The sequence below is a fragment of the Cibotium barometz genome, chromosome 17 (genome assembly GCF_041138505.1).
Source record: "Cibotium barometz isolate CiBa-2024 chromosome 17, ASM4113850v1, whole genome shotgun sequence".
Taxonomy (NCBI): Eukaryota; Viridiplantae; Streptophyta; class Polypodiopsida; order Cyatheales; family Cibotiaceae; genus Cibotium; species Cibotium barometz.
The window spans coordinates 36,047,786-36,060,574 of NC_141062.1; the positions used below are offsets into that span (position 1 = coordinate 36,047,786).

General features: G+C 38.2%; 1 protein-coding gene across 1 annotated transcript; it reads right to left on the reverse strand.

Annotated features, from left to right (window-relative positions):
* Positions 1-2,674: 2,674 nt before the first annotated feature.
* Positions 2,675-5,099, reverse strand: LOC147629938 (protein VASCULATURE COMPLEXITY AND CONNECTIVITY-like). Its single transcript, XM_086811469.1, has 3 exons — positions 4,688-5,099; positions 4,343-4,548; positions 2,675-3,226 (listed from the first exon to the last, which is right to left on the reverse strand). Exons 1-3 carry the CDS (start codon positions 4,793-4,795, stop codon positions 2,860-2,862), a joined length of 681 nt encoding a protein of 226 aa, XP_086667595.1. The 5' UTR covers positions 4,796-5,099; the 3' UTR covers positions 2,675-2,859.
* Between the last annotated feature and the right edge of the window lie 7,690 nt (positions 5,100-12,789).

A 12,789-nucleotide genomic window follows, 5' to 3' on the forward strand; every position in this document is an offset into this window, starting at 1 on the left:
AGAGCTAGATCTTCTAGGTGGTAGCTAGAAGAGGGAGGAATGGACATTTCCAATGGGTCATAGGACTTGTCTAGCCCACCTCAATAGAGTAGTTGCTCATGTGGATAATGGTTGCAAACCCTAATAAAGGTATTTGTGTGCCCATAACAACCATGTTAACAGTGGTACAGAAAAATGTGCACAAAGTTTAGAAGGCTATTATTGGCAGATGTAAAAAACTAATTTTAAGGAAGGGAGGAATGTAGATCCTTTCTAATGGGTCATCATAGGACTTGTCTAGCCCACCTCAACAAAGTTGTTCATGTGGGTAATGACCACAAACCCTAACAACAAAGATATTTGTGTACACATAACCATGTTAACAATGGTGGGAGAGGAAAATTTACAAAAAATTTAGAAGGCTATTGTAGATACCAAAAAACTAAAAATTTTAAATCCTCACCACCTCCACTAACAAAAAATCACAAGTACATATCTTTCATGTACAAATATATTGCAACACTTAGAGCTAGCTCTCTAATGCAAGATTTCTAAAGTTATGAAAGATTGTATAGCTTGAGTTGATTGTTTTATGATCTAGTGTCAAAGGAAAAAATTATGGTAGACCATAATGCAATGATCTTAAATAGTAAAGCCCAATCCTTCAAATAAAGTAATTCTATTATAAGAGCAAGTTAATATATATGATAACTATGGCTAATACCATGATAGATGTGCCTAATGCCATGGGTTTATTTCCAAAAATACCCATGATACTACACACTTGCTAATTAAATTGCAAGGGCTTTATTATGGCTAATAGGAAGACTTTTTGGGAGTATACTCAATATTTACAAAAAAAGACCCATTCTCTTGTAGTGATAAGGGGTTGAAACTTGAGGGTAAACCCCCCATCTACAACATCCTCCACTCTCTACTTTAATCTAGATCCCTTTGAGTAAAGGCTAGAATATCCATGCATCTCTCTGTCTCTATCTCTATCTCTGTCTCTCTCTCTCTCTCTCCATGACTTTACTTGGGTTCAAGATGAAGCCTTAGGGTGATGTTGTTTGTCATCTAGTTACCATAGAAGTGTCCCCATTGAATGAAAACAAGGGTAATGTTTGTCATCTACTAGGAGTGCCCCTGCTTTGTGAATAGAGTACTTCTAAATTAGAAAATATAGACTACTCTAGAGCACTGTTAGCGTAGCTATTTTTACCAAACCTCACATGAATCCTTTTCACCATGGCTTGAAGAGGAAATGGTACTTCTAAACAAGAAATTTTTTCTCACTTTTATTAGCATATAAAAGTTTTGAGGTATTTAACCTTCTCCAAGTGTTTTGAGGATAAAATTTGAACCAAGTGAACTCATCTTTTTCTCTAGAGATGCCTTCATGAAACACAAAATTTAATGAAACTCTATATCATATTTCTATATTTATTTATACATTTAGAGAGGATGGTGGACTAAACTCGCATATACTTTGAAGGTTATCCTACCCTCCAAGTTCCAAGGGGGTTTATCCTACTTCAAACAAAAGAGGAGAAGAAAAAGAAAAACTTGACCTTAGAATGGAAGGAAAGGTTTTGAAGGGGAAAGACAATAGGGTGTCTTTCCAATATCTTCATATACAAATGGAGGCAATTGAAGGGCTCATGGCTTGGTGAACTTTTTTTTTAGGGAACATAGAATAGTTATATTAAGATCTTCCATTTGTACCACTTTCTTCTCCCACGAACTTCATCCCACCCAACACCCACTCCTCGAAAAAAATGTTTTTTTAACCCTTAAAATTAAACGCAATGCATAGGCTTAACTAAGATTTAGACTTCAAAATCACTAGAAATCGTTCAAATGCTGGGATTTATCGCTAAAATGTAAAAATTTCATCCCTTAAGATTAAAGGCAATGTGAAATTCCAACCGGGATTTCTAAATTTCAGCCGAAAAAAATAGACTATGAACTGGGTTATGTGAGCACTGCCACCACCTGTAGTTATATACAAGAGCCATTTGTACCACTTTCTTCACCCATGAACTTCACCCCACCACCTATTGCTCCACCACTTTCTTCTCCCATGAACTTCATCCCACCACCTACTGCTCCACCGAGGTTTTGAAGGGGAAAGATAGTAGGGTGCCTTTCCAATATCTTCACATAGAAATGGAGGCAATTGGAGGGTTTATGGGTTGGTGACACACTACCTGCTCTGCTGCTCCTCCACCAACAAGCTGGTGGAGCAGGTAGGTGGGTGGTGTGAAAGGAAAGGTCACACTGCACGAGGCTTCTAAGGTACTACTTCCACATGCGATGTAGAAAAAGGACCTGACATTTCACGAGCTTTTTGGAAGGAAAAAAGATGACTATGAGTTCGCGTTGACCCAAAACCTCTTGTCACATGTCAATAAGGACGCTTCACGCTACGTACGTATACGACACTGTCAATGTACATGTGTGTGCTCGTGTCGTGTACGCGCGTACGAGCGTCCACGGGAATCATGCGTACAAAGTGCGTCTACGTCAATCTGAAGGCGCCATGCAACGTACATATACGCCATGCAACGTACGTTAAGACGCTGTGTGGCCATACGTACACAAATACGTATGTCGCCGTTTTGCATCACAATTCACACTGCACAGTAAAGGTAGAAAGTTTTCACCATTGACTCGCGAAACACACACACACACACACACACACACCCCAAAAAAAAAACGATTGATATGATAGTCGGCGTTCAGGTTTTAACCATCAAGAAGAAGTGCCACCTTTGGCTTCTTACCACACTCTAATCACATCATTAACTCGTTAATCCGTGCTTTGAGACACTTGCAGCAGTCTGACCCCAATTACATAAGCTTCAAAGTGATCCAGCCTCACAAACCCTGATTAACGATGCGTTTAGGGAGCTCTAACCCAGCCACATAAGCAATGGGAGGAAGATTAGAAGTGGTTGCAGCATAGTTATTGATCATGTAATCAGGATTATATCCAAACATGGTTGATAAGTGAGCAGTAGGATTAGCTGGTTGGCCAAGGGCTTGGCTTGCTGTAGCTCCAGAGGTGGCCATTAGATAGTATATGATGCCCAAAGCACATGTGAAAAGAGATAGGGCAGCCCCAGCTGCAAATACCCCTGGCTTGATTATATAACAACTATGTATCATCCCCTGCCCATACTGCTGCTGTCCATTTAGTGCTGCTCCCTCTAGCAGTAAAAAGAAGGCATTTGCAAAGGTTATCCTGCATAATTATTCAGCAATTAGATTATAAGATTACTTCTCAAATAATGTAGTTATATTAATTTAGAGATTATGAAAGTGATACAATTTTTTTAAACATTTACATAGCCCATCTCTCTTTATGATTTGGTGTAGACATAGGGTAGCGCCCAACAGAGTGACAATCGCCCCCGTGGTAGAAGCATATGCTACCACTTTGAGTCCAACTATCACAAGGGGGTACCACCCTTCCAAATATTTGCCAATTTTCAGACAGTGGACACATCCCAACCAGACAATTATAGGTCAACTAATTATTATTACTTTAGAGATTATTGATATTAAGCATATTGAGATGAATCTGGAGCTGCTATGTACATATGTATTGCTATGATGACATTCCCCCCCTTTTTGGTGTCATCGTGTGCATATGACACACATAACAGCTTGACAATTATCTCAAGCTACAGTAAGCCACATGTAATTCCTTCAACTTGAAGATAATTAGATCTGAATTAATTATTATTACCTTAGAGATTATGGTAATAAGCCACATTTCGTTACTTGAGCTTGAAACATGAGTATATTGCTTAGTTAATTTAATGCTGCCCCAATATATTGTATCATGATAGCACCAGGCGTATTAGATCTGAATTATTAACCAGTGCGTTAGAGATTATGATCATAAGGGCCATATTTTATTACTTGAACTTGAAGCACCAGTCACTATTGGTTAGTTAATTTAATGCTGCCCCAATATTAATGTATTTTGAGCTCACCGGGCATAGATCTGAATTAATCACCATTGGCTTGGAGATTATTATGATAATAAGCCACATTTTATTACTTGAACTTGAAACACCAGTATATTGGTTAGTTAATATTATGATGCCCCCTATCTCTATGAGATATCCTTCTCCTCATAAAGCAGCCATCTGGAGGAGAAGTTCATCCTTCCCCACTTTTTTGTTCTTTGATCCTCGCTCCGTACATGGAGGCGGGTTTGTATCTAGCCTTTTGAGGCTGTTTTTCTGTTAACTAATAGAAGGATCTTGTTTCCGGGAAAAAAAAGAAGAAGAAGAAACATGATGCTGCCCCAATATTGTAATTTGATCTCACTACAAATATTATTGCTTACCATGATAACACCAGGCACAGAATGGCCACTGTCTTGGATGTGCTTGAAGAAGGAAGGGTATTGTTCTTGCAACAGCAGATACAGCCCCCACATGCATTTGCAACTATTTGACCAACAAGCAGAGATGAGGCAGCAAGCAGGCCAAGAGCCCATGCAGGATTGCTCGGGTAGAAACAATCGTCTCCTATAACCACCACCTGGTGAACCTAAAAGCATCCAGAGAAGCCCCAAATTAATTCAGTGATTAAAATTAAGAACCCTGTTAATTATCACGTCAACCCAATCGAAGTATGTGCTAAGAAATAATAGGAAGTGCAGGTTTTTTTAAATCAAAGCGGCCTATACCCGGACGTGTTTAACCTCTGCTGCAATGGCAAATACAGCGGCTAGAATCCCAAAGAATCCTACAGAAATGCAGATGCTTAATCTAATCTTGTGGCTTCTGATCTCCATTTCTGATCAGGAAGGCTAGCTGCTGAACTGCAATTATACTCAGAGGGGTACTGCTCTTGCACTTTCGATCTACAAATATACAATTACTTATAGAGAGAAAGGTGAGGCGGAAGGCTTGGAGATTTCATTCATAATTGTTACTCTTATAGTATAATGATTTATGGAGGACTAAGGTATGGATTGAGGGCTTCTATGCTTCCTGCACAGTACAAGCTCTAGCTAGCAATGTACACACACAGATTATACTAGTCATATAGTATAAGGTTAAAGGTAAGGTTAATTTATGGGCTTGTCTCCAACAATGAAGCAAGGATCAGATGCGTGCAAGCCATGTATATATATTGCCTTTGCACGCCGTCAAGAGTAAAAGAGGGGTGAAAAGGCATTGTAAAAGGCTAGCAGATGGGGCAAAAGAGGACTGTCAGCAAGGTAGATTGTGGGCTCTTGGAAATACGTGCAGTGCAGGCCATAAGAGCCACCTTGCCAATCTACAACGCAAAGACACACCCCCCCCCCCCACACACACACACACACACGCGGTTGGTAACGTGGTCTTTTCATTGCTCACTCGGTTGGCTGCCTGGTGCTATTGCTTTATTAGAGAGCTTTTACTTGCACTTCAATTTATGTTGTTGCTATGGCTCATTGTCCACCCACTTTACATCTCCTTTCTCACCTAGGTTCTTGCATTACCTTTTGTGGTTTATCCTACCTACATTATAGGAGATAGGAAGAAAGCACATCTCCTTCCACAGTTGAGGGAGATTTTCGTGCCAATGATATCGATCACACCAATTTTGGCACTTCTCGTTTATCCGATAATAGTATTAATTTATGGGGGAAACACCCTCGGTTCTAACTTTGCCTTCTGTGATTTATACTACCTAGATTATAGGACATTGCCTTTTGACGGTCACCCTTGCTCGTCAAGTTTGACAGGAAAGGGATGAGACTTGCAAGTATTTCTCCATTTACACGTAATTTAAGACGACTAACAAATATTTTTTTAAGTTTTTTACCCTACGTGGGAAGATACCCTAGCTCCTAAGACAAGCTTGCACATCCTTTGTGAGAAAGACAACACAAGAAATAAATATTTGTAAACTATACTATGAGTGATATATTTCTAGCTTCTTATCCCTTAATTTGAATGGGTGTTGAAAAACCAATTGAGACATTGAGTCCTCTTATTTTCCCACTTATACAATTCATGTGATTTATCTATCAGGTCTTGTTATTTGTAGCCTTAAGATAAGAACTTTGCTAAGACTTATACTGTAGTTTCTAAACCAAAATCCATGAAGTCTCTTCCTTAAGATAATCAATACCTAGATTATTTTCTTAATAGAACAATAATATGCTCCACAAGCTTCCACATTGTCGTAGAAACTAACCATTTCAAAAACTTTGATGTAAACTTAAGGTCCTAGTGAATTGCACCATGACTTTGATTACACTGTGTCCTATTATTAAACTTTACATTTTGATAGAAAGCCACACAAAAGCGTGCGTGTCATGTGCGTGCACACACACATACATTTTTCTATTATTTAAAAAAAAGATTGTTCTATCTAGCATTACCATACCCATGTCTCAATAACTCGTGCGTCTCTTTTAAAATTTTGTTTTCAACTAGCCTACCTTTGAACTCAAAATCCAACTGAAGGAGTACTTTGTTTTTCTACATTTAAAAGTATTCATTTCATTAGAATTTGTTATAATATAGCTATAATACAAGATTATCAAATAAAGAATCCTAGATCTAAATTTTAAAATATACTCACCTCCATGAAATATGCATGTACAATAGGTAGAATGACATGAGCTCTCCAAAAAGCTCAACCTAGAACATCGTAAGTGATCTTCCCTATAGGTGTGATGTGGATGTGGACATGGGTCTCATGCATAGTCGACAACTTGAGTGGTGGTTGTGGTGGCATTGTGAGTTTAATAGGTATTGATGTGGTGGTAAAATGGTGGGTGTGAAAGAAGGTTATCGTAGAGGTATATGGACATGGGTCTCGTGCATAGTTGACAATTTGAGTTGTGGTGGTGGTGGCATTGTGGGTGTAGTAGATGCTGATGTGGTGGTAAGGGTGGGTGTGAAAGAAAGTTGTCGTAAAGGTGGGAATGGTGGTGCATAGGTGTGAGGGGTATGGAACTAGAACCCATAGTGGTTCACACTACTTTCAAGATCCAGATCTTGGTGTATAGATATACCGGAAGAAACATGAACATACAATAAATAATATAACTCAAAATTAGATTACATAATATATATATATATCCCACACATACAACACATGCACACATTTGTATTTCTCTATGCAATTTTCATTAGTGTTAAGTGTGTGATGATAAGTGAAAGACCCTTTTACATATGTGAATCTTGGCGCTTAAGATAAAGTTTTTCAAACCTCATGGGCTAGGGGAGCAAGGAGGCAACAATCTCAATAAACGAAGGAGAAGGCTTTCATCTACAGGTTGGACACAAAGTAAAACACAAGCTAGGGGCTTTCCAAAAGCAAAAATGCAAGGCTCAAAAAATCAACCACAATAGGTGGCTAGTACCCCTTAGACTACAAATAAAGGTAAGGAATGGGATTTTTGGGGAAAAATGAGAGGCAAACAAGGTAGAAAATAGGGGTGAAGTATTCAACCAAACAGGTAGCCCTCAATCGGCTAGCCATGTTAGGTGAAATTTGGACTCAAAAAGGGTCCTCTAAGAAGAGCCATGTCATCACTTTGCTAGAAAAAATGGGGCCATGGTGAACCTTATATATCTTACATCAAAACCCCCATATGTGGCATACCATTAGAAAGCACTTGTTGAAAAGTAGATTCTAAATCAACCACCTCTCTGACAAATTTGAAATTGATATGCTCAAGTCATGCCTTCCCCACTAAAAGGTAGACTCCAACGATTGTGACATCCATGTTACATAGATGTCACCATCATTGGAATCTACCTTTGAGTGGGGAAGGCATAACTTAAACATAACATGGATGTCACAATTGTTAGAGTGTACCTTTTAGTGGGAAAGGCATAACTTGAGCATATCAATTCCAAATTTATTGGAGGTGGTTGATTTAATCCACTTTTCAAGGGCTTTCCAATAGTATGTCACATCATGTGGGGGTTTTGACATAAGATACATAAGGTTCACCATGTGGCCCCCTTTTTTCTAGTAAAGTGATGACATGGCTCTTCTTAGAGGTCACTTTTGAAATCCAAATTTTGCCTAATAGGTTCATTTCTCATCCCAAAGAAAATCCGTAATTGTCCAGAGGTCATTATCTCTTTGTAATATAAAAGAAGATCTGTAACTGTCCAGAGGTCTCAGAGATAGATTGTAATTTTATACTTTTATTATCTCTTTGCAATATAAAAGAAAATATTCATTGTAGTAGGTGGGGGTCCAAGAGAGGGTTGGTTGGGACACCTAATGAAGGTGTTATTATTCCCTTCTTCCTCTTTCACTTCTTTATATTTAGCTTTGTAGGATAACTTCCATCTCTCTCTTCCAATAAATTCACTTTCGCATCACCATGTGATAACTTGTTGTTATACATGTGATCAACTATGATCTTTCCAATGACATCGAAAGGTATGTGCAGCACATTGGGTGAACATGGCGTGCTAGGAGGAAGGGATGGCCACTTGATCCTTTAATTATAAGAACAACTCTCTCTAAAACATCTTATTGTGCTAACGGATAAATCTAATTAAGAAGTTTGATAATCGCTTTTGAATATGCGCACGATAGTTGAGAGTCGTGGGCAAGGTGCTGGAAGAACAAGTGCTAGACCTACATGTGCCTCCAGATTTGGTAGTAGAGACCATAGTAAAAGAGATGCTAAATCAAAGTAAGGTCCTTTTACCAAGTTATATGGCTTATGGCTTATCATCCAAGATCTGGTTTTAAAAACTTTTTGTGGAAGGGTGGTGTATGTCTTGCTTTTAGTAGCTCACATATGCAGGCTTTATTTCTACCCTCATAGATGCATGTGGCTACTCCTCTCAAGTTACCTTCAATGTTTCTCTTGTCTATTTTATCTTTTCATTTTTACTTAATTCTCACCCTCTCTCTCTTAATCCATCACTCCCTCCATTTTGTTTCTTCTTTCTAATGTTCTATTTATAGGTGTTTTTGTTGCTTGTTCTTCTTTCCTCTCTTCTATTTGCAACTTCTTTTGTTGCTTGTTCTTCTTCTTCTTCTTCACTGCTTTTATTGCTTGTTGTTCTTCTTATATTTGCAAATATACTTTTGATCATAAAGGACCTTCCCCTTGTCCTTTTTTAATCTTAAGGGTGGTGAGGTTTAGAGGCCACATGCCATATATGAAGTGGCTAGGATTAAGGCCCCTTAAGCAAGGTGGGGGTTTTGTTCTTTTAAAAGAAAGTTCAAGGAGAAATATAAGCATGAGCATATATGGAATTTCCAGCTTGCAAGATGGTTAGCCTCCAAGTATATAGAGTTCCTATCTTACAAGTCTAAAAGTATATAGACTTCCTAGCTTACAAGCTTTAGGACTAACCAAATAGAGTTCTAGTCATGCAACACTGCAACAACAGGAGGTTCATCCATTTTCGATAGTTTATACAGGTGGTTTTTGAAAGATAGTATAATTTCTCTACAAAAGTCGCATATTCGTCGGTATGCGCATCAATATGTGTGCATGTTGATGCATCTAGTGATGAATGCACCAATGCACATACTGACGCGATTATACCAACTCTATAAAAAAAACTAGTTCCAATACATACATAGGTGGGGCACGTTTTGTAATTTTATTGGTGTCCTTTTATTTAATTTTTTATGATTCAAAACTTTGAAGCCTCTCTCTCTCTCTCTCTCTCTCTCTCTCTCTCTCTCTCTCTCTCTCTCTCTCTCTCGTGATACTCTCCATCTATTGCCTACTCCTCTCCTTGCGAATTTGTGCAAGCATGGTAGGTATGCTCTTGATCCTGTTTTTTTCTTTAGTTAAAAAAATTCCAACTTATCTAAGAAAAAGAAAACAAGTTAGGGTTTATTTACTTTGACTCCTTCCTCTTATTTGTCTCAAAGATCTTCTATTTCTCCTTGTTCTTATCCCTACTAAATATACATTGTTTTTTCACTTTTCTGATTTGCTATATGATGTTTAATTTTTCTTTGTAGGTTTTCTAGGTTCTCTTAGGTTTGGCATGCAGTGCAGGCATTAAAGCAACTAAGCTATCCACCATGAGTAAGAGACTCTCTGTTGCATCCTCTTTTCTTATCATGGTTATGGATATGTTGCACCAAGAGTTTATTTCTTTAGGCCTAGTATGGAAGGAACCATAAGTATGCATGCTCTTTTGATCTCTTATACAAGAGAGCATGAGGGTGTGTATAATCTCTCTTGCTATCTTCTTTGTTAATGCTAATATTCTTATATTTGTTTATTTTTTCTCCTTTATTTCTAGGTTGTCTTTGAATCTTAGAAGGCAAGCAAGAAAGATCTCCAAAATCAATCAAGCTCCATTAAACACACCATGTTTTCTTATGACAACCCCCCAGGGTACTTTGGGAGCATTTGTTTTATTTATTTTATACACTATTTGTTTTAGACTCTATGCATAGTTAATAACTTCATTTACCACACCATATTTTCTTATGATGCACCCTCGGGTGCTATGGGAGCATTTGTTTTTCTACGTACTATTTATTTTAGAATGTATGCATAATCTTATATGTAATGAACTCTATTCATTCGGACTCCACATGCAAGACTATGCATAAGAGAGCATAAATCATAAGAGAACATAAGTCTATGCATAAGAATATGTATAGACTCTATGAATAAACATATGCATAGAATCTATTGAATAACCTTTCTACATAGAGTCTAGATTGCATAGTATGTGCATTGGTACATTCATCAGTATGTGCATCGGTATGCACATATACTGATACACAAGAGTCTATTGTTGCATTTTTTTGGAGCCTCAGGAGCATGTTACTGTGTGAGCATTGCATGTATGCATGTGTTTTGTGTCCGCACGTGTCTATTTACTAGCATTATATGCGTCCCGCATAATATTTATCTCACATCGATGATGATCTCACTTGGTTGGCCTTGAGGAGCTATTTCGACAAGGACTTGGATTAAAAACGCAACAAGAGCACAAGCTAAGATGAAGGACTTCAAGACATTATATCGAAGAACAAACCCTTGAGCACAAAGACACCTTAAAAGTTGTATGGATTGATGGCTTGTCATACTAAATCCCTTACAAATCAAGGAAATAATATCATGTATTCGGTGGAGCCGTTTGGTCGCATGTATTCGTGGCACCATTTGGAAAGATTTCCCCAAAGACTAAGGCTTTCAAATAGGAGACGTTTTACACATCCTTAAGGTTGATAGACAGGATACGTTATGCTTCATCAAAGACGCACCTCTATGAAATAAGAGTAATTATCACCCTATAAGGACACCAAGTTGGAGGTGCATGAGAGGGAGAAAGTGAAGGGCATGTGTTTTGGAGGCCGCAAAGGAGAAGGGTGGGGAACCTTAGAAGGAGGCACACCCCACAAAAAAGGCTCAGGAGAAAGATTTACGTCGTGTGGGAACAAACCTGTAATACTAGAGGTTCATTTTGTGCGATGCTTTGTGTTGTGGTTAATAGAAGTGTCAAATCAAAGCATGCAAGAACATTGGACAAATGTTTACCAATCCAGATGATGAAGTCGATATGGAAATTTCAAAAGTACTCAAAAAAGGCATGGTAAAGTCTGAAATCCAATCTTCCAAATTTAAATCAGTCTCTAAGGACATAACCATAAATTGTTTCTAGGAGGTTAGCAAGTCTTTCACACCCAATGATGCTCAGTGTTTTGAGTATGCATATGTTGATTGGGAATGTAGCATATCTCGAAGGCTCATGGTCCATACTTTGCTAACAAGGGAAGTTTGGCAATATGGTCTACACAAGGCATGGAGCGATCACATTGGCAAGCCCGATGTAGATTTCAAAAGGAAACAACTCATGGAGGTGGAATACATGATGCTAATCCCATGAGACAATTGCTCAAATGGTGGTATAGGAGGATAGAGATAAGGTATTAGGAGAAGATGTTAAAGTCCATACCTAATGAGTCAGAAGTGGTTTATAAGGCGAGACGTCTAATCAAAAAAGCACACCATGCGAATTGATTGAGGTCTCAGATAAGGATTTGTAGTCAATGGAAATGTATAGAATAATATAATGATGGTAGTCTTTAGTAAATGCAAAACTTTGTTTGTGCAACGATTGAATAAAAAGTTAATAATGCTAATGTTAGCAGTCCTATTAAATTGTGAGAATGATACTTTATTTTATATATATTTGTGTGTGTGTGTGTGTGTGTGTACACATACATATATGTGTGTGTATATACACACACACACACACATACGTATGTATATTGTCTTTAGTATCTCTTATCAAACTTGTGAATATAAAGTGTGAAAGATGAAGTCATCTCACTTCACTCCACTTCACTCTCTAGAAGTAGTATGGCACACAGAAAGAAGTCTACTCCTAAAACCCCAGTTAAAGTACGACCACAACCACCTCCTAATCCTAACAACAAAACTGATAGTGAACGTACACTATCCAACAATGGGTCCTCCAGCTCTAGCTCCAATGGGTCCTCCACCAGGACCACCTCATAGAAAGTGAACATGGAGACCATGCATTATTGCTATTGCCCTCCAAGAGATAAGTAAGTATCAGAAGGAAACAGACTTGCTTATACCAAAGGCCCCTTTTACAAGGCTGCTTAGGGAAGTGATGCAAGATCTCCAAAAGACATCTACAAGGAGGTTCTATGCACAATATTATAGTAACTTCGTTGATCGCTGGTCAACCCAAGCATTGATGGCAATTCAAACAAGTAGCTAAACATTATCTAGTTGATTTATTGCATGATGGACAATTGGCAGGCTATCCATGCCAAGTGTATCATCGTCACAAAGATAAGGAT

Excerpts from the sequence above, each read along its gene's own strand:
- LOC147629938 (XM_086811469.1), bottom strand. The coding sequence starts at position 4,795 with ATGGAGATCAGAAGCCACAAGATTAGATTAAGCATCTGCATTTCTGTA. Across the intron at positions 4,549-4,687 it reads CAGAGGTTAAACACGTCCGG|GTTCACCAGGTGGTGGTTAT; the intron begins GTATAGGCCGCT and ends GGATGCTTTTAG. Across the intron at positions 3,227-4,342 it reads CTGTGCCTGGTGTTATCATG|GATAACCTTTGCAAATGCCT; the intron begins GTAAGCAATAAT and ends ATAATTATGCAG.